At 34.9% G+C, this 27,055-nt stretch overlaps 2 protein-coding genes across 9 annotated transcripts in view; both read right to left on the reverse strand.

Moving 5' to 3' along the window:
* The window catches only part of LOC127983949 (circadian locomoter output cycles protein kaput-like), a 51,053-nt gene extending 37,982 nt beyond the window's left edge, over nt 1-13,071 (reverse strand). For 4 of the 5 annotated variants that reach the window (XM_052586370.1, XM_052586368.1, XM_052586369.1 and 1 more), the window contains exons 1-2: nt 12,907-13,071; nt 3,986-4,084 (exon numbers count right to left, since the gene is read on the reverse strand). The gene's annotated coding sequence lies outside the window, so the exon portion shown is untranslated. Of the gene's footprint in view, nt 1-3,985; nt 4,085-12,119; nt 12,609-12,906 lie in introns of those variants that run through there. The other variant, XM_052586367.1, reaches the window with a different exon arrangement.
* Nucleotides 13,072-16,427: 3,356 nt separating this feature from the next.
* Nucleotides 16,428-25,154, reverse strand: LOC127984277 (neuromedin-U-like). 4 transcript variants are annotated; one of them, XM_052586855.1, is made up of 10 exons: nt 24,955-25,154; nt 22,743-22,798; nt 22,276-22,323; nt 21,258-21,317; nt 21,019-21,048; nt 20,691-20,741; nt 19,356-19,430; nt 17,356-17,409; nt 16,788-16,847; nt 16,428-16,607 (listed from the first exon to the last, which is right to left on the reverse strand). In XM_052586855.1, the coding sequence occupies exons 1-9, from the start codon at nt 25,079-25,081 to the stop codon at nt 16,812-16,814; spliced, it is 537 nt and encodes a 178-aa protein (XP_052442815.1). In that variant the 5' UTR covers nt 25,082-25,154; the 3' UTR covers nt 16,428-16,607; nt 16,788-16,811. The 4 variants fall into 4 exon arrangements, with proteins under 4 accessions (XP_052442815.1, XP_052442814.1, XP_052442816.1 ...); XM_052586854.1 differs by having other exon boundaries at nt 16,428-16,630; XM_052586856.1 differs by lacking the exon at nt 20,691-20,741 and having other exon boundaries at nt 16,428-16,630.
* Between the last annotated feature and the right edge of the window lie 1,901 nt (nt 25,155-27,055).

The raw sequence follows: 27,055 nt of genomic DNA on the forward strand, positions 1-27,055 counted from the left end.
GAAAACACAACCTACATTGGTAAATCTTTTTACTCAATATGGTTCAGTGAGAGGTTATGAGAGACAAACTCCAGAAGACAGCAGTAGTGTGGACATTACTCCAAACGAGAGACTCCTTCATGAACAATAAAACCACACAAGTGTAAAAAAAAAAATGTAAATAATAATAATAAACAGCACTCTCTAGTATAGTAAAATATATTTTCCTTTGTGAACATTCTGTTTCGTAAGAATTCATTAAAGGTTCGAGTTTGTGCCAAAGACTCTTTCATAACACGAGGAACAAATTAAACGGTGTCAGGTCATTTTGACTGCTTGAGTACGCAACAGATAAAATCTAAGTTTTACAAGTAAATACTATTTTAGTCATTCTACTTCAACATTTTGTTTAATTCAATAAACTACTTGCAGTTCATTGTATTTTTGGTATTTTTAGTATTTTTTGCTAAATTTACTAATAATTTCTGAGTAAAAATAATAGAATACTAAATCCTACAGCCGAAAGGCTCCATCACTATTGTTATTTCCAAGTACCCTTGGCTATCCCTAATCTCGGTGCCGATTATCCATCCTAAACATGATAATCATCAAGCAAAGGTCATTTTTGTTCCCTCCAGGACACTTTGTGTCACCACACCCTGATTTCCCAGGGTTAGAGTCCCTTCTGTGGGCCAGCAGTCAACCTCAAGCCCCTGTTCCTGGATCTCACAAAAGCGCCCTTTGTTAGCGTGAACGTCCAGCAGTCTACAGACAGGAAAATGTCTGAGCAATACTGCTTTCCACTGGCAGGGGCCTCACGACGCAGCTGGCAGGGGGCCTCCTGGTGGAGCTGCTGCGGCTGAGGGTCTGGTCTTTCAGAGAAACGGCGAGGAGCCAACCGCTGGCACTGACGCCAAGTGGGTCAGTCGTGATCCCAGCCAGAGGGAGGCAGAGAGCACAGGAGAATGGAACGAGGATTGAAGGCAAAAAAGGGTGACTTATAGATGTCAAAACTGCTTATTAAATAAGATTTGCTCAAACTTACAGAGAAGATCTGGGTCTGTTTATGCAGGTGACACATTGATTCACTTCTATAAGCATATGGATTGACATACAGTAGAAAGCTAATGACTCCAAAATGGAATCCAAAACAGGTTTCCCAAGCACTCCTCCCATTTGCAATCGTCGGTTAAAGACATTCACGCCATTGGTTGAGCTGGTCAGGATACTCAAAAAAAAAAATAATAATAATTTCAATATCAATGTATATATTTTCAGGGAGGTCAAAAAAATGGTCAAGGAATATTCCAGTTTCAGTAAATTAAGCTCAATCAGCAGCAGTTGTTCCATAATGCAGATTATCACAAATATTAATATAAATAACTTAAAAAAAAAAAAAAAAATCAAGTTTATTGTGCGATGCCTACAATGGAAGTGAATGGGGCTTAATTTTGGAGCAGAAATATGAGGCTTACAATTTTAGAAAGCTATTTTTGGTAATTGAAAATAACAAAGGGCAAATAAAATGACATTGTGTGATTGAGTTTGAAGGCCTCACGTGTGAACCTGTTTGCTTCGATATATTGTTCTAGCTGAGCTCACGTGAGCCTCTCCCAGGCTAAAGGCGGCTAATCGTGTCCACAGGTCAAACGCAGACAAACATCCTACTTCCTCTCTCTCTCTCTCACTCACCTGTCACGCCTGCATGACTCAGAACACACACAAAAACGCCACTTTCACGCGAATACATAAATAATAGGCGCCAAGAGGAGCTGAATAATCCACTAATCGTTCATAACTGCCATATGTAATTCTTCAAAATCAAGCTAAATGATAAATGCTACACAAAACAACTACTAGCCCAAAAATTTGTCAGCACAAACACTTAAAAACAAACATGATGAAGATTTACGAGCGCCACAGTGACAGTTATGATCTATTATCACGCTCTCCTCCTCAGAAGTAACTAACTATGTCATACACAACACTTGTAATACACTATATGTATATACACACAAACACCATGATTACTCATTGACATATAGCCCCCCCCCAAAAAAAAATAGCCAAAGTGTTCTTGTTTTTTCTTACACTTTCAGCATTTTTTTTTTATCCATAACTGATCTTTCACCAGCAAAATAAATGAGAGAAGTTGATTGCAGTGGATCAATTCCACAGATTTTCCACAGAAAAAAATAAATGGCACACATTTGTTTATTTGAAATATAGCAGAACCCTACACATTTCAATCATTTAGCGTTTTACCAGATACAGCGTTATATTAACACAATTTATCATAAAGTAGTTTGGAAAGTGTCACTGATGAATAATATTTTCTGAAGACATGCACATTTAGGGGCCATTCACCCACACACACACATAAATCAAAAGCAGTGTAGTGGAACACAAAATCAGTCTGTGTGAACTTAGCTCTTAGTACTATATGGATTTATTTATTTATCCACTGAAATCATTTTTTATTGTTTAGAAATATTTGCCAAATCTCCAAAAATAACTAAATCTACACAAAATGTCTCATCACGTTCCCCACAGAAATGAATGTAAGAACAGTTACCAGCATTTGTTTTCCCTCACAGAACCGGTAACACACCAAGGCTACACTTACATGATGATGCGTAAATATTCTGCAGGTCTTTAGTGGCCAGAAAATAAAATTAGCATACAGCTGACAGGCTTGCTTTAGATGCCACAGGGATGAAGGCCTGTCGTCAGCAAAGCCATGCCATCCTTGGAGCCAAAAACAAAACAAAAAAAAGAGTTTTGTGGTCTCAAAAACAACACAATGTATTTTTATGGAGGGCAGGAGATTTCTGCCGAGTCATACGGCCTCTCCAATTCCCGCTTTTCCCTAGCGCACAATCACTTCTTTTCCTCCTAGTGAGAGAACAACACAGAGACGAGTGTGACGTGAGGTGGTTTGAAGCCTAGACACTGAGATCACTGGAAACAGTGCGTATGTGGGTTCTCCAGGGGAGTTTTTCTTCAGTTCTGAATCCCCAAACAGCACTGTAGCCTGCAGCTACATCCATCCACATGGAAATACAGAAGCAGCGCTCAGTGCTACACACATCATTTACAAATGCAAGCATGGTATCTTCATGCAATTTACACAGCAGGGCTGAAAAAAAACGCAGTCTACACAAACAGCTGTGCGAAATCTGAAAGACAATGAGAAAAGCATTCCAACTAAAATTCAGCTTTGCCATCACAGAAATAAATTGCAACGTAAAATCTATTAAAACAGAAAACATCTTGTAATATCATCTCACAGAAAACATAAAATGTGTGCGTATTAATACTAAACCATAATAAAAAAACAAAACAAAAAAAAAACATAAAAGTGTCATTTAAATGCATGGAAGATCTCCTCAATTTAATTATTTTCTCTGCAATAGGCAGCAGAAACATAGACAGGCAGAAGGCAAGAGTTTGATTTTGGATCGTCATGCACCAGTTCCAATCCCTCTGTCTCTATCATAAAAAAAGAGTGCAAAAAACAAAGACAAATTCTGTGAAAATTAACAAATACATCTTTTTAGCTCTTCACGTTAGTTATAGAATGTGGCTGCCATTCCCTTTGAAAAGCAAAATGTGTATATAAAACCAAGTAAATACATCCTCCTCACAAATCAACGCTGTGCTTCATCTCTCTCCAGTTCTGCCAATTGTGGTTTCATCTCCAGGGCTTGCAGGGTATTAAGCTATTAAGTGAGTCAGACCCTCAGCAAGATTGGATGCAGTCAACATGAAAATCACAACACTGGCATAAGCACACAGGCCATCATATCGAAATAATAAAATGAAGCTAGCACAAAAGAACTAAGTAGCCATTCACGCAGGACACGTGAACTACATTTAGCATGCCACGGATGTGATGCAGCAGCCAAAAACAACCATGTTTACTCAACACCTTCACCAGCCACAATAATGTCTTTGACTAATGTTCATTCCGGAGACAGTCGTTCTCACCATTTTTCCATCTTACCTTCTTTAGGTTGGGAAGGTTGCAGAAAGGCTCCTGTAGATTGTCATTGAGTGTTTTAAGTCCAAACACAAAAACTCAAATCCATTGGTGATGGAAACCCTGCAAAGGCAAAATGAAAAAAAAATGACAATATCATTGAGAGCATAAAGAAGAAATGAAACCGTTTGAATGCATAAGAGACAACGGGCTCTCTGAGGATTTGAGTGATCATCCAAGTTAGCTTTAAGAATATTTGAATGCGTTTCTTGTCACAATTTGCTGACTATTATTCTGCGCTGAAATGTGTCAACAAACCAGGTCACGGTTTATATATGCGGTGTGCTGCCGTGTGTGCTGTGCATGTGTACAGAACCGGTGTCTAGTTCTGAGAAATGTTCTGCATCCACCCGCTCTCTTCTCTGCTCGTCCTAGAGGTTTTGATTAGAGATGAACTCACAACTAAAACATCTGGGTCATTCTGAGTCTTCACACATACACGCACACCCACCCAAATCACTGGACTCCCGCTGCAGTGTGACAAATAATTGTCCCTCCATGCAAACATCTTACTGTTACTCTTTTCACCTCTAAACATAGATCGAGCTGAGAACATGAGGTGAGAACTGGCTTGTAATACAGAAGCATAAAGTATTTTTTTTTCAGTTTTTATCCAAATACATCAATAAAATCAATTTGATTCGAGGCGGTAACACGTACAGACAAAAGCTGAGCGTAAACTGACCCCCTGGTCTCCACTATCCCCAAATGTCTAGAGGGACATCACACAGCAATTATAGTACTGTTAGTGGCACCGGATTAAAGTGTCTGGTGACTAAATATATCAGCAAACTGGCTGAGCAAAATACAGCTTGCCTGTTTAAATTTAGGAGGTGACCTATAACGGTTTATCATTTAAAATAGTGAAGAAATATAGCCTTGTCTTAGGAAGAGGTTTTTGGTTTGTGTATTGAGGACGCTAAACAGTCTAGGAACGTCTGCTAATTAGTGATGGTTACTAAGGCAATTACAGTTGACATGACAAGCCTGAATCTGATTGGCTGACTAAGACAACTTCCTAACACATGGAAAATCAGTTCGGAAAAACCGGGTATTTTATTATCAGTTCATCTGCCAGACTGACAATCAGCTCTTCTGGTCATTTGTGTGTTTTCCACATTAGTGAGTTTTGTATGAGGCACTTACTTACAAGTTAACTTAATAAAAATGACTGCACTATTTTTGTTTTATTTTATTTATTTATTTATTTTTATCTTGTAAATAAAACCCTCCAGGTTTGCTGTGCTAGAATATACATAAATTCAACAAAAAATAAATAATATTTTAATCAAGATCATTATTATTATTATTATTCGAAAATAGTAATATTTTTGTAGGGTGCACAACTATGACCAAATTATTGATTATTTATTAATATCACAATAATACACAATAATCACAAAATAAATACTATTATTACTACTTCTATTATTACTACAACTTATAATAATAATAACGATGCACTCTGCACTTCATGATTTTATGACATCAATATGTGTGAGAGCTAAACACAAAATTTATTTTATAAATTATCATTGAATAATTAGTGTGCTGTGTCCTCAGATGGCAAAAAGCCAAACTTTAAAAGAATAAAACCCTAGCTTGCAAATCAACAATGACCCAAATTGATGAAAACACATGACATATTCCCCTGCAATATGTCATCTTTTATTTACAAGTGTTTTGACTTTGTAGATGATGGATCCTTGCCAACTGTTTTACAACGTCCAGAAAACCAAGCACCTGATAAAATCAAACCACTGCTTATATATGGAACCAAAAGAGCAATCATTCATCAAATTTAGAATGGCAAAGATAAAACTGCTTTATTGAGTCCACATGGTGGTAAATCAAATTGAACCCGGAAATAACATTAGCAAGGAAGAAAACATTGTAAACAAACACTGTTTTAAAGCTTTTACGATGTTTTTAAAACTGTCAAGCAACAACAGAACAGATAAAAAAAACAATGGAGTTTCAAACACTCTAATCTAAGATAATCTAATAGATTTTACAGCCCTAAACACCATTCGTTTAACCATTTTGCTATTTTTAGCCACTTGCACATACCGCAGTTTCATTTTCTACCACTGGCAAGGATGTTACTCACCTCACCATTAAAATCGCATTGAAATCTACTTTCTTACTGTGAACGATTCATCTGTTCAATCTTCTGGTGAAAATTACCGATCACTATAAGTTTATTCACACACACACAAAAAAAAAACTCTTTCCTACAAATCTGCCTCCATCCAATCAACAACCGATAAACTGAATAATTTTTTTTTTCTTTTCAAAAAACCAATTTCAATTGGATGTCCATTACAATATGGAAGAAAGAATCAGTGGCTACATTTGCTACATTAAGACATCTGTAAACCAAAATGGGCTTTACTGCCAACACTTAAGTGTAATATGCTTTTGATCTGAAACAAGTTCTCTGAAGCAGAGTCCAACATGAAACGCAGAGCATGAGAGTGTACAGCGAGCAGATGGAGGCATGCATACATGTGGGTTTGGGTGGAGTGGGTGGATGTTGAGAGCTCTGGGCATCCAAAAGGACTCGTCACTCCAACCCACACTCCCACAATGCAGCCACATGTCCCTCTGGACACAAGGCTGGCACCCAGCATCGGGCCATAGCGTCCCTCGGAGACTGCCAAACCAAACTGATATCGGCTCCAGTTTCATCCATTGAAGAGAGCAAGGAGGAAATGTAGGATGACTGTGGAAAAATTCAAATGCCAGGGAATTCCAGTTTGCCTTGGACCACCCAATAAAATTACCATGAGTGGAAATGTAACTTTTCTGAACAATTACAGATTGGAAATTAGAGGCATCAGCTGCCAGGAAACGGGAAACGGTGTAGAAAACAAGCCTTTACTGTCACACGTCATCAAAACACAATCATTCCCATCGCTCTCTGACTGACTGACATGAGCAGATCAGATATGGACAGGAGATGTTTGAAGGTCTCTAACGGAAAGTTAATTTTCATTAGAGGGCTTGGTATCTGTGTGGGCTGAACTGAATGTAATTTGGCAAGCAGGAAGGACAATCTCAGGCTATGTTCACACTTGGTGCCTTTTTTTAAGCAGCTAGCATTTTTTAAAATGCCACCGCCGGCATCTTTTTCTGCAGCTCATAGCGTCTTTTAAAGTTGAAAAAAAAAATGGCCCTACATCAAGTGCGTTTTTGTCAGCTGACCAATGACAAGCAAGTGGTGAGTCGTTTCCATAACAACAAAACAACAAGAAAAATTGAAAAGATAGCCGGTATATTAGCTCGTAATAGTTTCGGAGCACAAGAAGTTGAATGACCTAACTTAAGCTGTATCTAACTTGATCTAAAATATGCTACGAACTGAGCATCATTCAACCGGAGCTCCTGGACTAAATTATTGTAAGCACCATACTGTTTCCTCCCCTGTATAATGTCGCCCACCCACAAACATTGTCGTGAACTGACATTCTCCTCCTCGTTTTCTTCAAAAGGCAACATATGAGCCAACTTTTTACTCTTTTTCAACATTTCTGCAGCATACAGTGCTAGGCTACTGTTGGAGCAGTTGTTATAGCAATCAAAGACGCACGTGGCTGCTATTTGTAACCGAAACGCTGGAAGCTTTTTATTTTATAAAATCGCAAGTGTTAACGCCCTCAGACAGTCTTATGAAATGGCGGCATGAAAGACAACAACACCTCAGATGGCCTCTTGACCCAAAATCATTCAAAGTGGAAAGCAAACATCGGAGAACTGCCGGTTAACGGCCCCATAAGCATATGGTTTTAACACAATTAACAATGTTCACAAGTGGCCAAAGTACACAAACAAACACGTCTATAAATAAACCAAAGGCACAAAGAGAAAATAGCTCTGAGGTAAGTTTAGGAAAAAATACTAAATAGGCCTAAATGAAGAAGATAATGATAGAAAAGAGAGGAAAAAACATAAGATATCTAATGTTATTATTGCCATTGGTTGCCCAGTCAACAGTCAAGACCAAACAGGAAGTGGTGAAACTTTGCCTAAGTACTTGTCAGCTTCCATCTCTTTGTAGCTCCATGACTTTTAAAGGCCATTTGCACAAACTGAGGAAGTAAGAAGCACTATATGGCTCAATTTATAAAATTTTCATCTGTTTCAGAGATTTTGGCAACACTACATTTGAAGTTTGAATTCGTTAACATTAGTTATGCAAGTAATATCGAACAACACTGAGTATCTATTTATTTACGGTAGTGTAAATGTACACATATACAAATAAATTTTTTACATTTTGTAAAATGACATTTGCTACATATCCTACAGTTATTTTATATATTAATATTTTTTCCTGTACAGACGTAAATAGCCCCATGAACACATGGTTATCAAAAGCCTGACACCGAACAGAGCCAATAAGGTCAGATCGGCATTGTATCAGCAGCTACGTATTCTGTAATGCCTTCCAAGTACAATAAGATATCTTTGCAAATCAAAGTAGGTTAATCAAGATCTGTTTAGTGCGCTTTTCGAGAATTACTGGGTGGCCAGAAGTTTATACTTTTATGGGTATATTTGGACAAGAGAAATCAAACCACAAGTCTCAAAATACAGTCAAACAGTACTTAAAATAACTGTTTTGGTCACACTTTATTTTAAGGTACAGTTCTCACTATTAAAAACCATTAACTACAACTTTTGCCTCAGTTAACTCCTAATATGCTGCTTATTCATATTAAGGTAGTTGTTAAGTTTAGGTATTGTGATTCGAGCTATAGAATATGGTCATGCAGAATATGTGCTTTAAGTACTAATAAACAGCCAATATGTTAATACTAGGCATGCTAATGAGCAACTACTTAACAGTGAGAATTGGTCCTTGAAGTGTTACCCAGTTTTTAAATTTAATATATTTTGAAATGTAATTTATTCCAGTGATGGGAAAGCTAAATTTCACTCTTCCTCTTCAGTGTCGCATGATCCTTCAGAAATCATTCGAATATGCTGATTTGCTGCTCATTGCACATTTATTATTATTAAATTGTATTCTCAATGTTTAAAACAGTTGTGCTGCATAATATTGGCTACTCATTATAAACGATACCTACATCCCAAGAATGTTTGCCACAATTAATTAATATTTCACCTGTATTTTTGTCATTACACGTGAAATACACGTTTTGCATGTTTGTCATTAACAATATGTAGCTTCTTCATGTGTGAACATTTAACCAATGGCATGCTCCTTAGACGTCAGAAAGCGTGACCCAGCCCTCAAAACCCAACTGACCAGATCAACAACGCTTTAATATTACTGCCAAGACATACTGGCCACCATGTGTAGTCTGCGTCTGCTACTAGAATGCTTGCTTTTATCCCCAGCCTCCACATACCAAACCACAGAGTTCATAATCCATAACACTTTTCCCAGAAAATTAAAACATTAACCCAAGAGTTTATTTTGGAGGCAATGTTACACGAAGACTTAGCAACTTTGATCTGAAATGCGCACAGGACCACATAATGAGATATCAAAGTCTCTCTTTGATAATAATTTCTTCATGGCAAGTAACAGTACACATCCATTTCAAATGATTCTGATCACAGTTTCCACTCCTCGCGAAGTACTCTCAGTGTCATTTCCTTCTCTAGTAAACAAATTCATGGTCTTCATTTAGGCCAAATTATAACATTTAATATCTAATTAGGTTTGATTTACAAGTAATTGTTATGGCTTGATCAACTCAATGTTGGGACATTTATAGGTCAAAAGACTTAATTACAAAGTCATCCAGTCTAAAAAAAAAAAAAAAAACACTTTGAGACCCACTTTTCTAGACTTCATGTAATAGTAAATGATAAAAGAATGAAAGAGGAAACCACTGAATGAAAGGTCTTGTTACAAATCACGCACTCTGCCCTGCCCTGACTCCTGTGCTCGCTATAGCCTTTCCATCCTAAATGACAGTTTCTTTCCTAAACATAAAAACACACGCCTCATTTATTTCTCATTAATATTTTTGACCTACACTTTGATCGTCATGCCTTTAATGCATAAAACAAAAGCCAGAGCAGTTCAGCCAAAGCTGCACACTTGCAGATGTGATAAAGTAGGGTGCAAGGTTGTGATAGATTTGCAAACGCTGTCAAAAGCGATATCGGCCAAACCTGTTAAGTCGGATGGGCATGACTTTGCTGGGGTGACATTGCAGTTGACTTCTCCCTGAATGCCCTCACAGAGTTCAACTTCATGACCAATTCAATCACTGACTGGACTTGTTCAAACAATGTAAAGGTTCTTACAATGGGGGATATACAAACAAATCAAATAAATCACAAAGGCATTCAAAAAGTCACAGGAAGCATGGCAGGTTTATGATTTTCTCGACAGTTTAACAACAGTGCAACTCCATTTTTACATTAAATATTAACCACCACTGGCATAAATAAATATAATAATTATACTGTACGAAGGATCCAATAATAATTTACCTTGACATTGAACACTGTAGTATTTTTTTGTGAAATTGGTGGTTACATTTTTGTAAAGAGGAATAATGTACTGACAAATAACTGCTCTGCCAAAAAAAAAAAAAAAATCACGAAAAGGAAAAACACCCTCCACCTCAGTGAAGGACTGCTGCTGATCCACATTGTGAAGGTGAAAAACAACCTGTTTTCTGGGATTCCTTTTATGGGGATCATGCGGCAGTTTCATTTATTTACAGAGTGTTATTCACGTGTACACACAAGCTATTTTGATAAGAAATGTTGGGTGGTAAACGAACGCACCTTATCCAGAGCGAACCTAAAAACAGAGGCACCATTAACAGTGGGGACGGATGGGATATATCTCTTATATTCAAATCCAGATGCAGTGTGTCATTTTTTGACATTGTATTTTTGTCAATGCCCATGACATACAGTGGCACTTTTGATTTATAAGAAAAGAAAAAGTTAGGTAACACTTTCCCCTTTCCCACCATTAACTAGTTGCTTATTAGCATGCATATTACTAGCATATTAGCTGTTTATTATGTATAAATCATATATTAATGCCTTATTCTGCATGACCATAATTTAGATCCCTTAATCCTACCCAAAACCTAAATTTACCAACTACCTTACTAATTATTAATGAGCCGCAAATTAGGAGTTTATTGAGGGAAAAGTCTTATTTGATAGTGAATATGTGTACCTTATTCTAAAGTGTTATTAACTCTACATTAGAAAGTATCAGAAGAACTGGAAATTAAAATGTTACCAGTGTAAATCATATTTTGCCTTTGAATGCTGAGCAATGGATGAATCCAATGAGCTTCAAAATAAAAAAAATAATAATTTAAATATATTAGCTTAACTGTTCAGAAAATAAAAATCGAATTTCTCAATAATGAGAATATTAAATATTAAAAACAATACTTGTATATAGAAAAAGCAGCACCTAAATTAATACAATCATGTAGGCTATATATATTTAGAATTATACTAATGTTCATGTTTTAGTTCTGATTTGGAATCAGCCAAATAATCTGCAAATAATCGACGTTTATTGATATATCAATACAGCAACCTTTATTTTAATTTCAATGGCATAAATAAATTTTTGTGCATAACAATATTTAAGAGCTAAGGCTTAAGGCTTTTGTGACGTCGCGTTCAGCTTGTATGGTTGAAATTACAACTAAGGGTTCGGTTCAATTTTAAAATTATTAATCAGTGGCAGCTGTGTGTGAAAATAGGTGACATAGACAAAAACCTAGTGAACTGCCTACCAAGACAACATTAGGCATTTAGACGCGCCGTTATCAGACACAACAACAATAGCAAGGCGCTTTTATGCTTCAACAATATTACCAACAATCATATTAGCTTACAGACACATGAGATAGACCAAATATAAAATTAAACGCGTCCATTCAGTTCCAGCACAGTCCATAAGAAATACAGCTTCAACGACAAATAACCCTAATTCACCTTCAGAGAGAAACCGAAACACCTCTTACTTGCTGCCAGTCAATTACCGTTTTATTCTCGTTAAATTAGAGAATTAACAGAAACATACACGCAAAAAGATGCAGTACGACCCGTTTAAACAAAAGGAATTAATTACCGGTTTTATCTTCTTTTTTTGTCGCTTCACTCCCCGGTCGCATGATAATTTAATAGAGCCGGACGATGCGCAAAGCTGCTATTAATGGCCAAATCTCCAAGATGTTGTTAACTAATTCTGTGTGCGGCTGCTTACTCCGCGCTGTGCTTAGAAAAAGGACGGGATGTACAGTACATATTCAGCCGAGCTCGCTACAGGTTGCTCTGTCAGAGCTGCGATAAAATGGTCAGGTCAAATTGGATTTAATTCCCATCCTCGGAATCGCAATCCCGCTGAAACGTTCAGACTGCATAGTAAAATAAACGAGCCGATTCGCGATCACGGGCAGATATTCGTGCATCCGCTCAAACCGATTTATTTGATCGATATGCTCACTGAAACACAGATTAAAATACGACCTGAAGAAGCGCGAGTTTACAGACTGACAAACGCGCGTAATTCAATATAAACCGGGTTATACGTGCATAGCCGATAAACACAGCAACAAAGTTTTAAATGCACAGCCACAAAGATATAGCTTCTGCTTGGAATAAATCATGCGATGCACGAGAGATGTCCGGGCTTTAAATCGGTTGTGAACATTTGGCAGCGCAACATCATTCACTCCCCTTGCCTCACACTAGTAGAACAAATGTAGGTCACCGGGCCTTCGGATTCTTCCCAGGCAAGCATTTAAAACACTCCACCGTATTTTCACCGCATAGACGCTTGTATCAAACGCGACACTGGAGTTCCGCTGCTCTTTTCTTAAAATAATGCAATCTTGCAAGTCCGCTTGCTTTCTTACCTCGGTTATTTGCCGTCTAGGAGGGGGATTTTCTTGCGCCTTGTTTTGGTTGAGACGGCAGTGTAGGATTGAACTCGAGTTAGAAAAACAGCAGGGCCTACCCCAGGCTTCCCATGCGCATGCGCAGTGAGGCTAGAGCAGAATCCCACACAATCTGGCAACACGCAGCAAGACCTGGCTGCTACTTTGCATGCGAGCATCCTTGAGAGTTGATTTTGTTTGTTTTTGAATAGAAAACAATATATTGAAAGGACCAGAAAAGTTATTCTGTTTCAAGGGGATTACAAATAGAAAAAATAATCTTTATAGAAATTAAGAAGAGTAAAACATTCAAGCGTACAATAAATACAACATAAAATAATAAATAAAAAACAGACACAACTGGGAAAATACACAGGTAACTGAAAATTCATAAAAACAAAACAAATGTTATTAGGGAATCATATAGAGGTGGCATAAACGACTTATTTATACCAGGTAAGAAAGGATAAAACTGTATAACTTTTTTTGTTATTTTTTTAATGAAGTATTTAATTTAAAATTTACCGTTTACTATATACAAACATAGGCACAACTTGGGAAAACCCAGTTTTTTCACGTTTTTAAATGTGTGTTGTTGTTTTTTAACCAAATAATCCGACTCTTAAAGTGAATACGTGAGTTTGAACACATAAGAAGAAACAAGCAAATATTTTAAATAAAAAGAAAATTGGGGGCATGAATAAATGCATGAAATGTGTTACCTAAAATCCCCCACATTCATCAGTCTGAAATCATTTATAGTCTTTATAGGCTATTGCTGAGTTTTGGCCTTTTGTGAAGTGCAATCAGTGATTTTAGCGTTTCTGTTTGAAGTTCTTCAATTTCACCGCTTCCGTGACGGTTTTAAAGTTTCAGTAACTTTAACAGACAATACCCTGCTATCTTTTAATTGTGTTTCGGTGTGAATTTTATGTTATACAAATGTTCCTAATCTTTGGCCCACATGTGTCGCTCTTTCTTTTGGCCGAGCGCCAATTAGGTCAAATACGCACGTCAACCTATCTTGAAACCACTACAGTGCGCGCGAAAATTTTAGCGCGTGACGTGTTGATTGACAGTTGTCTTGTCCAATAGGAAGATGATGCGTGTGCGTGACGTGCTGTGGCGCACAGCAAAGACGTTCGGAAGGTAAAAATATTTTGTGGCATTATTTTAAGAGCAATTGTGGATGAAAAATTATTGCGTGTTTTAAACGAGGCCCAAGACCATTTTACGTTGTTTATAGAAGGTTATTTAAAAACCTTTACATAATTTGCGTTTAGTCCATTGTACTAATTTTCCGAAGTGAAAACATGTAAATGTTTCAGTGACATACAAATCAGTGAGGTAGAAAGCACGCGCAGACATCAGTTCATGTTCAAATCTAACTCACCATGATACAGTTCTGTTGTTTATAGTAAAATTAATTTAGCAATTCTTTTAATAAAATTAATTTTTTATGTATTTTGCAAATTGTTTAGCCTTTTAAAATGTCAGTGTGTGAGACAACAGTATTTAATAGGTATTTAAAGTATGCTAGTAATGATAACTTGAGTTTAGCCCACTGCTATTTTTCATTACGGACAATATGTAGGAAATTATAATCATATTTTATCATAAAAACGATTCGACTTTGTTTGCCAGGCGATGTTATTATACTGAGTGGAGATCGCGTGACACCTAGTGGAGCAAAGCTTTAATGTTCACGCGCAACTATAAAGCAGTGGGAAAATAACCACACGGTGGTGGTGTTGCCATAATAAATTAATCTGTTAACTCAATTTCTACGATATATACAAGGCATATTCTCTCTTTAGAAGTGATCATTTAGACTAGTGCAAATGTATAAATACACACTCTTTTGGGGTAAATGATATACAAAACTTAAACTTAGAAATTCTCTTTCCTTTTTTATGAATTTTTGTTATTCTTTTGTGGAAAAAGAAGTACATTTTATAATACTTTTAAAAATAATACTTAATGTTCTTTAAAAGAATATTCTTAAGTGTGAACTGATTGTGAATTGCATGTTAATTGCAATTAAATAAAAATGCATTATTGTTAAAATTTATATTAAATGCAGCAGTGTTGGACAAAGTTACTTTTAAAAGTAATGCATTACAATATTGTGTTACTAGGCTGCCTAAATTGTAATTAACTGCATTTAGTTTCTTTTTATGGAACGCAAGGGCTTTTGTTACCATTGCATTATTATTTTTTTCTCCCTCTCTCTTTCTCTCTTTCTCTCATCTAGCATGGATTAGCTTGTTTATTTTTAAGATTTAAAAAATGTATTATCTACAGAAACACACACATTCAGTATATATTTTGAAAATATTTACATGTATATAATTTTATAATTTATATTATATATAAATATATTTGATATATAAACAACATATTTTTCTTAAATATATACATGAATGTGTTTGTATTTATTTATACATTTTACATATACACAGTACACACACATATATTATGTAAACAAACTTTTATTTTGGATGAAATTAATCGTGTGACTGCACTAATTGCAACCACTTACCTTAAATTTTTTTTTTAATTCAATAAATATTTTTTTTCAGTGTACAATTAACTTAAAAATGATGATCATCTAGGTTGAGCATGAGTTAAAACTGCAAATATGATGAAAGGATGAAAGAGAAGATAATTCTTTTGGTATTATTATGCTTCTATTATAAAAATGTATTAAGTGTCAGAGGAGGAAAGTAATCAGAGTTCAAGGGTCCTGGGTCACTTCAATTTACAACTAACCAGCAATGTTTGTGATTGTAACCCAAATTAGATGATAACAAGCTGAGCCTGAACAGGTCTAGTGTATGTTTCATTTGTGTACTCCTCTCATACCCTCAGACTGATTGCGTTCGACGTCTTTTCACAGCCCCGAAGCTTCCTGTTTCACACCCAGCCCCCTACAAAACACCCACTACAGGACTAATGTGTTTTGAGTCGTACCCTCTAGGACTGTCTGTCTAGAACCAGTGATCTTTCTCATGTTCCCACTCTTAGTCTGTGTCCCGTTTCTTAAAGAAAATGCAGTCACGATCCATGATGTAAACTACTTTGTTATTTCAGGCCCAAGTTCATCCTCACAGCATGACAACAACTTAATAAATACATTATATGTGTTTATGACAACAATACACCATCAGCAAGATTCTACTAAATCAATAAACAGATGTTTATCAGAAAGGATGCAGTTCATGAACATGCTGTTTAGATGTACAAATCCAATTAAAATGGCAGTGATCGGAAGTGAAGGCTGATTAATGCTTTTTGACTAATCGTTGTAGATAGCGAGATAACAGAAACACACATTGATCTAGAGAAAGAGAGAATGAACCAGAGTCACACTAGTGCTTTCAATAAATAAATGGAGAAGGGGGGAAAGGTTTTATTTCTTTGTTCTTTGGTAACATTCCAATATACAGAGAAACCCATACAGTGAGTTTGGTCAAAATCACACTGGCACAATGAAGAAATATTTTATAATGCTTTTAATTCAAAAGACACGGCACAGTTACACAAACAGGAACATCTGAACAGATAAAATACTTTATTTGGATTCTGTCTGTACATTCAACATCATAATTCAATAGAGGGAGGTTTTCTGGAGCAAGCAACGTGACGTTTCAAGGTTGACTGGCTCTGGATCAGGACACCTGCAGGACGGGGTTTGGAGATGCTGAAAATATTCATAAAACATGCTTTTTTTTTAAAAGACATTATTCTGTATTTTTGTCCTGTGAGATTAAACTGCACATGTAAGAAACACAACTGAAAAAAGTATGGCTTAAACTTATTTTTCTCAGTTGTAATAATACATCAAATAAAATAAATACCTGTCTTTTCAGTTCTTTATTGTTTTACACATACTCATCAGATCTTCTTCCATTTCGTGGCTGCAGAAAAGAACAAACATAAATAAATTTTATTTTTTTATTTTTTTCAATTAATAAGATAAAATGGTATAGCCTATTTAAAATGTGAAATACTGTATAGGTATGTCAACTAAAAATAAAACTATGAATCATTTTCATAATTAAAAAAACAAAACTTAAATTAAAACTAAAAATGTTGCTTTGCCATCTAACTGAAATATGTAAAGTATTTAAAAAACTAAGGGACAAGAAATACATTTTAAAAAACATAAATGCATAACAAAATGACTAAAACACACTCAAATAAAAATGAACAAAACAATTTAGTATGTAAGTATCATGTAAAATCGAAAGGAACTAAGAGTCATAAATAACACTTTTGAAAAATACATATTAGTATTTTTAATTTTTAACTAATCTGAATATTATGGAAAACTATCCCCCTCAATGCTTTTCTATTGTAAAGAAGATCATACAGTTTCCATGTTGTGTTGAACAATAAAAAGAAGGCATTCATATTATGACCTACCCGATAAAGGAAGTATCCTCTGCTCTGGATCCGTCCGGGCCTCTGAAGCTCATCCTGTGCACAGAAGGAATTGATATAGATGTGCTTCAAATATCAAACCACACTTTCTGACGTTGCTACCAAACTTTGTGTACACAACTTTGACTAACTCAGTCATCAGAGGTTTTCAGATGAATCAAAGGTTTGATGACGGCAGTGTTGTCAGGGGTTAAAAAGCTTTATCTACCCAAACAAAATCCATCAAGACCATTTCCTGTGCGAGAGTGAGGCAGTCATTTACTCTTGTTCAGTTTTGTCTTTTACCCTTATAGCACAATAACACTTTTAGCGTACAATTACTTCAAATGGACAGGAGCAGTTAATCTAAGGTTGAGCCATTTCACATCCTGCACATACAATTAGATGGACTCAAACTCATATATGCACGTCAGCCTCATGAAAACATGTATGTGCACAAGCAGCTTACATAATACAGAAATACTTTTAAATACAACAAAAAAAAATTTAAGGTACATATTAAAAATAGTCTTCTTTCTATGGGAATGAATACATATTACATTTATACTAAATGTAGTATACTCTCTGTGATATACACTGCTAAATGAAAATATCACCATAGGAATAAATACAATTTTTAAATATATTCAAATAGAAAACAGGCATTTCAAATTGTAATACTATTTCACAATATTGCTGTTTAAATTTGTTTTTAGTTAAATAAATGAAGCCTTGGTGGGAATAAGAAACTTATTTCAAACACACACACACACACACACAAATCTTATCAACCTTAAAGTTTTGAATGGTAACATGTGCAGTTCAAAAATGAATAATTAATTAGTGAATAAGACAACCTTATTTCCAGCATCAACCAGAGAAAGAGCGATATGTGTCCGGTAGTGTCCGGTAGTGGTGTATAAACACAGATACACGCACTGTCTGTTTTAATAATAATTAACACTTAGTACTTTAATAATTAACACTTAACACTTAATTAGATCCAACAATTACTGATGGTCAGAAAAGAAGCCCTAGAGCCAAGTCATGATGAGATATTATCAAACAGCATATGGCATTTCACCAAGCATTACAGAGGACTGAGAAAAACAGACACTCAGTCTCTCTCCATGAACATCCGTCTACATTTAAGATGTTTTTATCAGCTATTCATGCAATTACCACAGCAACTGTATGTACTTTTTTAACCTTTAAATAGGCTATCAGTTTTAAAGTAATACTGGTGGTAGGTTACACTGGTTTCTATGATGGTGAATAGCTTTTTTTTTTTTTTTTTTTTTTTTAACCACACTCTCCCCGAAAATCTGTTCTATGAGTAAAGGTTCTTGCACACTACTTGAGTCTGACAGAAGGACGGATTGCTTTACGGCAGCAACAAACTCAAAAGTTAGTCAGAAATATATATTTACACACAAACTGACCACCAAACGCCATCTTTTTTTTCTCAACCATCACAGAATGGAACGCACAGGATTGTGGGATATCAAAGGCAGCGAAGGATACATCTAATGCTGCCTTCAAAATTCCATCAGAAGAAGGTTCCTCCGGAGACAGGAAGTAAAGCAGAATTTGGATTTGAACGTGCCTTGATGGCTTCCTGCCTTGGAATGCTGCCTCCAAAGGCACTTTAGCTCCAGAAATACACAAAGCTACAGTACATACAAGTGCTTTAATATTTAACATCAATGGACTCTTTATCAACAATGGATACTTTATTTATCTCTCTATTTATTTCCAAGACCATGGGAAAACTCTTCAATAAAATGTATGCACTATTCAATTACATAATAAGGTGACCATATACTGTATTATGTTTAGTACAGCTAAATGTGCTAAACTTGACTTCTGAATGCCAACCCTGGACATCCAGAATTTAGACACTTACCCAAAACTAAATATTGCTTTAGCTGTTATTTTAGTGGTTCTCAGGGTGTCTACTCACAGCGCTAGTCTGAATGAAGGTAAGCATGCAGGATACATACATTTAATTTCATTCTCCTGCTTCTTCTTCTGGCAAGCTGGGGTATGAGCTCCAGAAGAGGGTGCAACACAGTAGACTGACACATACACATATATAGAGAGAGATCATGAAGACAGACATGGAGAGATATGAAAACCATGAACATTTGTTCCTGGCGACTGGCCAGGGGTCGCAGAGAGGATTCATTTAATACACACGTGTCTGTCCTCAGTGCGACTCAGTGTTCATTCTGCACACGCGGTGCATTGATGTTCAGTAAAAACGCAATCACATGCAGGCCATGCCAGATCACATCACAACATACAGTATGTGAGGGAGTGTTTAATAGCAACATATAGCAATTTGTTACAAATATGCAGTACATTTGGCTGCATATTTGAAATGTATCTGAAAACTGGCATATAAATATTTTCAAATGTAAAATGAATCAATAAATGTCTGTATGACACGTTTAAAGAAAAAATGTGGTTAACATGCAAGGAATGGACAGTTTGGAGGAAAAAACACTGAACACTTCCTCTGACAGCATCAACACAAAATGACATGTAAAATAATTTTGGAATTAAAAATAAAAATTACAGAGTAATTTTAGGTTTTATTCTGGTTTGCGTTGCTGCCAAAATTCTGATATTAATTCACACACACACAAAAAAATAATAATAAAAATCTAATATTTCAATGGAATATCTAGTGCAAATTATAACATTTCGGTTATTTTTTGGAGAGAAAAAAAGTAATTTGTAAAATCATTGAAATTATTTTCTGTTTCTGTCATAAGTGTGAAGGCTGTCAAGGAGGACTTCAGATGTTACATGCATGCAATGGGAACTAAAGAGTAGATCGTTTTAAATACTGTAGTAGGGTGATAATCTGATAATTATCTGAAAATAATAATAAAGATGCATTTTTTTATATTTAGTGGAAATATTAAGATAATATACAGGTAAAATGATAAAATAATTTCAAGCTAAATGTTTTTTTAATATCCAAGTGTTTATTTTTTATTTATTTATTAAATATTTTTTTAGTAGCTGTGTGACTAGTTCAGATCACTCTGTCAAGTTTTTTATTTTATTGATTTATTTTGTAGTTACTTACATTATCCTTTATATCCAGTTTCCTAAGAATGTGGCTATATTGCATTTAGATTTTTCCATTACCTTGGCCCAAAAGGGAAATGTGCAGTGGCCTCAAATACAATTTATTTAATTAACTTGAGCTTTAATTAATGAGTATTATATCCCTAATTACGATATGCAGTTGGGTGTGTTGTTGAAGACAGTGCAGCATAGCAACAGTAACAGCATACACTTAAACAACCCGTGAGGAAACCTACCGTCCCATCTGACAATCCTGCACCATTCGGTTTAGTATAATGAAATAAAAACTACACATACATGTATAGACACACAAATACAAAACCCAAACACAGAAGTTACACAAACACCAAAAAATCAATACAGATAAAAACATAAAATATCCATAAAAACCCCAATATCCATAAAAAAGACATTACCCATGTAAAATAAACATACAATTACAATCAAACATACATGAATAGGCAAAGATAAAATAATGCTGAGGTTATGTTGTCATTGAATTGTCATTGCATTGAACGTGTGTGAGACGACCTCAAATTAAGACTTCAAATGTCATACACTCACCCTTTTGCTGGTCTCTCGAGCTGTGATCTCCTGCATGTACAAAATAATTAATTGTCTTTTCATTAATCTATGCATTACTATATTAATAACTAGACACATATTTGATATTTACAAACTAACTATTAACTTACTACTAACTATTGAATAAAAACAAATATGCAAAGGTTGGCGATGATGTGTAGAATATTTGTGAAATCTTCTGTGTGTGCTGACTGCGTGTGGGCATGAATAATATTCACCTCTGATTTTTGCAGTGATCCCAGCATTAGGAAACACAAGTCCTCCAGGACATCAGATGTCTGGCAAAGGTTAAAAGAAATGTAAGTGAAAAGTATAAGCCTTTTACTGCGCTTAAAATAAGTCACTGTTCCTGGTCAAAAAATATCAGCATTTTTTTAATGCCTGTAAAGCTGTCATTATGCTAATATATATATATATATATATATATATATATATATATATATATATATATATATATATATTTTTTTTTTTTTTTTTTTTTTTTTTTTTTTTTTGCATTCAATCTTTTTGCCACCTTGTTTTCTTTAATTTTAACTTACTTTTGTTTTATGGATCAGATTTCTGGAGAGCTGCTTTATAGCTTCAAATTAGTTTATTATTAATGATTTTTGCAACTTCAACACTGTTATTGAACTGAAATGAATCAACATGGAATTGACTTGAGCTTAAAACAATACTGCCTTCATTTGAGATACCTATTGCTGAACTGAACTTTATTTTTGAGTATTGAACTGAATTGAATCAACAAATGAACTGATAGGAACTGAATTAATGTCAATAATTTCTTGCTACAGCTGCTTTCCATTTGGATTTGGTGCAGTTAGAATCACTGATTCTGTAAATCTGCTTTGAAACAATCCCTATGTGTAAAGCACTATATAAATAAAGGTGACTTGACTTGGTCTCTCAAAAACACTTGAGGCCTATAACCAGTCAGTTCCATGAAGAAATACAAATTTAATCAAAAGAAAAAGTTGACAAAAAGGTTCAATATGTCCAGAACACAATGAGTTTGCCTTACTGAAATTGTTGACAGTGTTTCATTATTGAGATTAATTCTTATAAAAAAGCACAATTCACTTGGTTCACTGGGATTCACAGAGCTGTTAGCCCTCAGTTAGCACAAAGTTTCTCTATATTTCTCATTTACATTTATACCATAATCCACTCTCGGTTTGGTTCCTCAATAATACACAGTAGCTGTATTGCAAATGGCAACAACGCTGCATTACTCACTCTGAAAGATGGGTCTGCGGAGAGGTAGAACGAGCACAGATCAGTTATCTACAACAAAAGATAAATGCAGCTGTAATTTTGCATAAATGAAGATTCAAAGAGCAAATACAAAGAGCAAATTCAAAATGGATCACGTCATTTATGTATTGCGTTGTTCATTTCAGCCCACGGCCATAAACATGCATTAAACTACACTTTCATATCCCCGGGTTCAGCCATGTAATTTCTCACGTACACACAGTTAGCACATGTAAACAAAGCACAGATGTAATCATCACTTTAGAGAGTAAAGTTAACAGGTATTGAAACTGAACAAATATGGGATAAGCCATTTATAATACAATTTTGTCTCTCAGGAAATTTGTATATAACTGAAGGCAGTATAAGAGATTTATTTGGCGAGTTAATCTATAAGGTCAAAATGAAAGAGCTCATAAGTACGTCTATTGACAGTAAATCATACACACCTGGGTTAGTAACTGCTCATGCTCTATTGAAGATGGATTCAAGAGCACAGGAGCACCTGCAATCCATGCAGAAATCATTATTACATATATTCCAATAATAATATTTAGTGTTACAGGTACAGTGAAGATTAATAACATGAAACATTTGTATGAATTTTGCATGGAAAAAAATCATGTTATTGACACACTGAATTCTACACAGCGTAGTTTTTATCCACTTATAATGATTCCAAAGTCTCCATTGGTCATAATTATTTGGCCAGTGAAATCAATCTGTAATCTTTGTGAGGTTTAGTTGTACAGCTCTGAAATTAATTACCTCTGCTTATCGATTTTGTTGTTTTGGTGATTTTGACCTCTTCCCTCAATGGAATAAGCTTCAATTTAACTGAGTTTGTTTATTGATCTGTTGTATAGGTCTCTCAATCTGGCTTTCGTTTTTGAACCATTACTGTCAAAAGGTGTTTTCTGTGAATGAATTATGGGACCTGTTTAAGACCTGGAAAAAGTGAGATCATTCAGCTGTAACTAGTCAAAAACAAACACAAAAACAATAGTAAAGACATTTAAAAAAAAAAGTTATAAACTTGCATCTTCATGACCCTATGGGTCTCTTATGACATTTAACAATCAGTCCTGATGGTATTATTTTATCTGTGTATGAATACATAAGTCACATATTTTTCAAGGCTACTAATCTGTTAGCATCTCCCCTGGCATTTTCTGGATTTTTTTATCATAAGAATGATTAAATCATAAGAATTATTAAATTTTTGAGACATCACTGCTGTCTCCGCTGTACAGTAATATTCTCACAATAATTCTCTCAGTGACATCATAATTATCAGTTACATGACTGAATCTAATTAGCTGATATTGCTCTTGGTGTATAGAGTGAATTCTTGATTCCTGTACTGCATATGATCAAGACGATGATCAGTTTTATCCTTATGGTGTAATGATTATTCACAAAATGAGTCATAAATGTATCAAAATCTCATTTTGCAGGTTTACTAGGAAGCATCCAGCAGTTTTTATTGTGCTAATTAGTCTCAGCCTATCAAGACACTTTAACAGAATTGATCACATGCATCATAATGACACACAATCTACTGACACACTAATGCAGCACAGACAAGAGTTCTAAGCCTTCAATAAAGATCACAATTATTTTCAATCATGATGAATTTAATAAAAGTCTATATTAGGACAAGATAAATACCTGTTGCAAAATGTATGTATAACATCCATTAAATTTGTCACAATAAATAATTTCTGCTTGATCTTTATACATATATAAAACATTTTATCCTCATCGGTAAGTTAATCCCATGTGATTAACTGTGCAGATTTGTACATTTATAAAAGTTCACTTTTATGTATACCCTAAAAAAGTAATATATTTTAAAAAATGTCATACTAAGTGTAGTGCGAATCTATTAACATATTTACTGACATTTTGATTGAGACTTACTGATACAAAATTATAATTAAACTTTGTTTGGAGAACTGCTTGTGCACAATGCACATTTCTTAATAATTCTTAATAATTAACCTAAAATGTCACTATTGATGAGGATTGTATGATCTTTGAATAATCTCAGTCTTTTAATGCTAGATATTTAAAGTGCACCTAAAGTTCACTTGTGATCTGTACTTCAAACTACTTCCGTACAGTTAAAGTTCATTAAGCACAAAATTAGTTCTTCCAATTTAGTCAACTTTAAGTAGGCTATACTGTTTAGTAGCAAAATTACAACTGCAGGGTATTTTTATTAATACATAAGATGTTAAATAATTTTGCAGTACACTTAGCATGAAATAAATGTATTTCTGTATTGAGGTATTGATTGTATTGTATAAATGTAATGAATGATTGGTTTTAAAAATTACTGTTTGAGATGATCTTCAGAAGTTTATTTTTGATTGTTACTGTTTCATTATCAAGGTTTCCAGAAAAATATAATGCTACACACACATACACACACACAGACACATTTTAAAATATTTGTATTTGTATTAATGAATTTATATGATTTAATTTATATTATGTAATTTTCATGATCCAATTGCTCTTTAGAACCAACATTAGGCTAAATGTAATGAATAATTTGATTTAAATAAATAATCAGCTTTCTCATTAGAGACAAAGTATAGGCCACCAAACTTCTGATAAGTTCTTCTAATTACTCAGGTGAAAGGAGAGACTTACTTGTGGTGATGGGTATGACGGAGATGAAGAGGACAGCGAGCATCAGGGCTGAGTTGTGTGCTGGTCTCATCGCGCTCGGACTCGGACTCTGAGCTGCTCCGCGTTCACACTGACTGCTGCTCCTCATGCTCTCGTGCCTTCAGTTCGCGCCGCTTCGTCTGCTGCTCTGCTTTCTCAGCCTGACTGACAACATTATGAACGCTCAGAGTTACACACCCTCTTCGTAAACGGACCTGCAAAGTACGTCACGATGTATTAGTCCCAGCACGTGATTAATTTGCACAAATGATGATGTAGAATAAATGGACAACTTACTATGAGTAATAAAACTAAAATCTTTAGTCTTCAACAGGACAGTTTATTTACAGGACCGTTTTACTGTATTTAGATATAGGCTATAATATCGCTTGTTGTATTACAAAACATTTACTGAGAATGAGATATTAATATTTTAAACTTCCCGGTGTAACTAATTCATTTTGTTTTACACCAGCTTTATTATTTGGACCACACAACAGAGAGAAAAAAAAAACGTTGAATAAATATTGGTCTGCGTACCATTAAAGACTCATTAAATATGCCTAGTAATTCCTCTGGTTTACAACAGTCATTACATGCCCATTATATCAAAGCGGAGGACCATTTTTTATGGTTTCTTATGTTTATGGGCAAAACAAAGGGGTAAATAATGTAAACAAAGTCACACTGAATGTGTCCAAAGCTATCCATTGTCATTGTCTTTCTCCAGAGTCGGTCTGTAAGAAATAAGAGTGTGTTTGAGTTTGAGATCCAGGCTCGGGTCACTGAACTAAAGTTCCCATTGAGTCCAATTACCAAAATATTATACTCTCTAGGATTCTATAAATGTAGAAAGGACCAATGTGACTTTAGGATGCTCTATAGTAAGATTTAAACAGTACTTATTAGACATTATTTTATTATTATTTTTTAATCCTGTAGAGTGGTAAATCCTGGTGGTTATTCAGACTATGATGTTCATTTACACATTATCCAGTACAAACTAATAAAACTCGTTTATCATTTCTGGAAAGAACTGGACTCAAATGTTGGTAAATAGTCTATGCTTTGAATCCCTTTTCCTCTGGATTTTACGTATCTGTAGAGTATGTAATTATCACTAAACCACAAGGGTTATAAATTAGTTTTAGAGCAAATGCCACACAGTTTTCAGAAAATAAAATGTATTGTGTTTCTTGCAAATGTATTTCCCTTGCGAATCCTTTATCTTCTGGTGTTCAAACGGGGAATCTGATGCACCACTGTTGCTTGTACATGATGACCTGATAGAGAATAAAAGCAGACAAACCATGTTCTTTGGACCATTTTTCCAAATATCCCTGTGATATGTTAAGCCACGGCCACATAATCACTGTGTATCTGACATAACAGAACCAGGAAATAACAACTTGCTTAATTTAAAAAATTAATGAAGATTATCCCTGCATTTTTAATCATAAAACACATAAACGCAATTTAACAACTACAGTTTCTTGCTTTTGCAAAATGCAGTCTACCTTGGGATAATGTTATTACCGTCAGCTGAGACGTGCTTATGCAAGAGCAACATAACGGCACAAGCACCACCAGGACCTAATGGATCTGATCTAGCTTTACAGGTCACCAAACTGGCTTGAAACTGTGAGATGTGGTCTGAAGTGCCAGTACACATTCAGACACTGGAAATAATTGAATTATGCTTATGCAAATATTATATGGCATCTGGTGTAAACAGAAACACTAAAAGCACTAGCACTGAGGATGTTTTAGCTGTTTATTAATATATATATATATATATATATATATATATATATATATATATATTGTTAAAGTTTGAAATATATTTTTTCTTTTTTATAAAATCATTCCTCAAAATATATCCTCTGTGGTAGTATACACTATTGCAGTATAAATGTACATTTGATAAATACACAGTTAAACAGATGCCACCTGAGATTTTGAACCTGCACCAAGAAAAGTATCACTGTATGAATTGACTATGACAGATATGAGCTAAGTAATAACATTTAAATCCCATATTAATGCTGTTCTGGAAGGCAAACATACATGCAATATATTGCAT

Source organism: Carassius gibelio, chromosome B20, assembly GCF_023724105.1.
Source record: "Carassius gibelio isolate Cgi1373 ecotype wild population from Czech Republic chromosome B20, carGib1.2-hapl.c, whole genome shotgun sequence".
NCBI lineage: Eukaryota > Metazoa > Chordata > Actinopteri > Cypriniformes > Cyprinidae > Carassius > Carassius gibelio.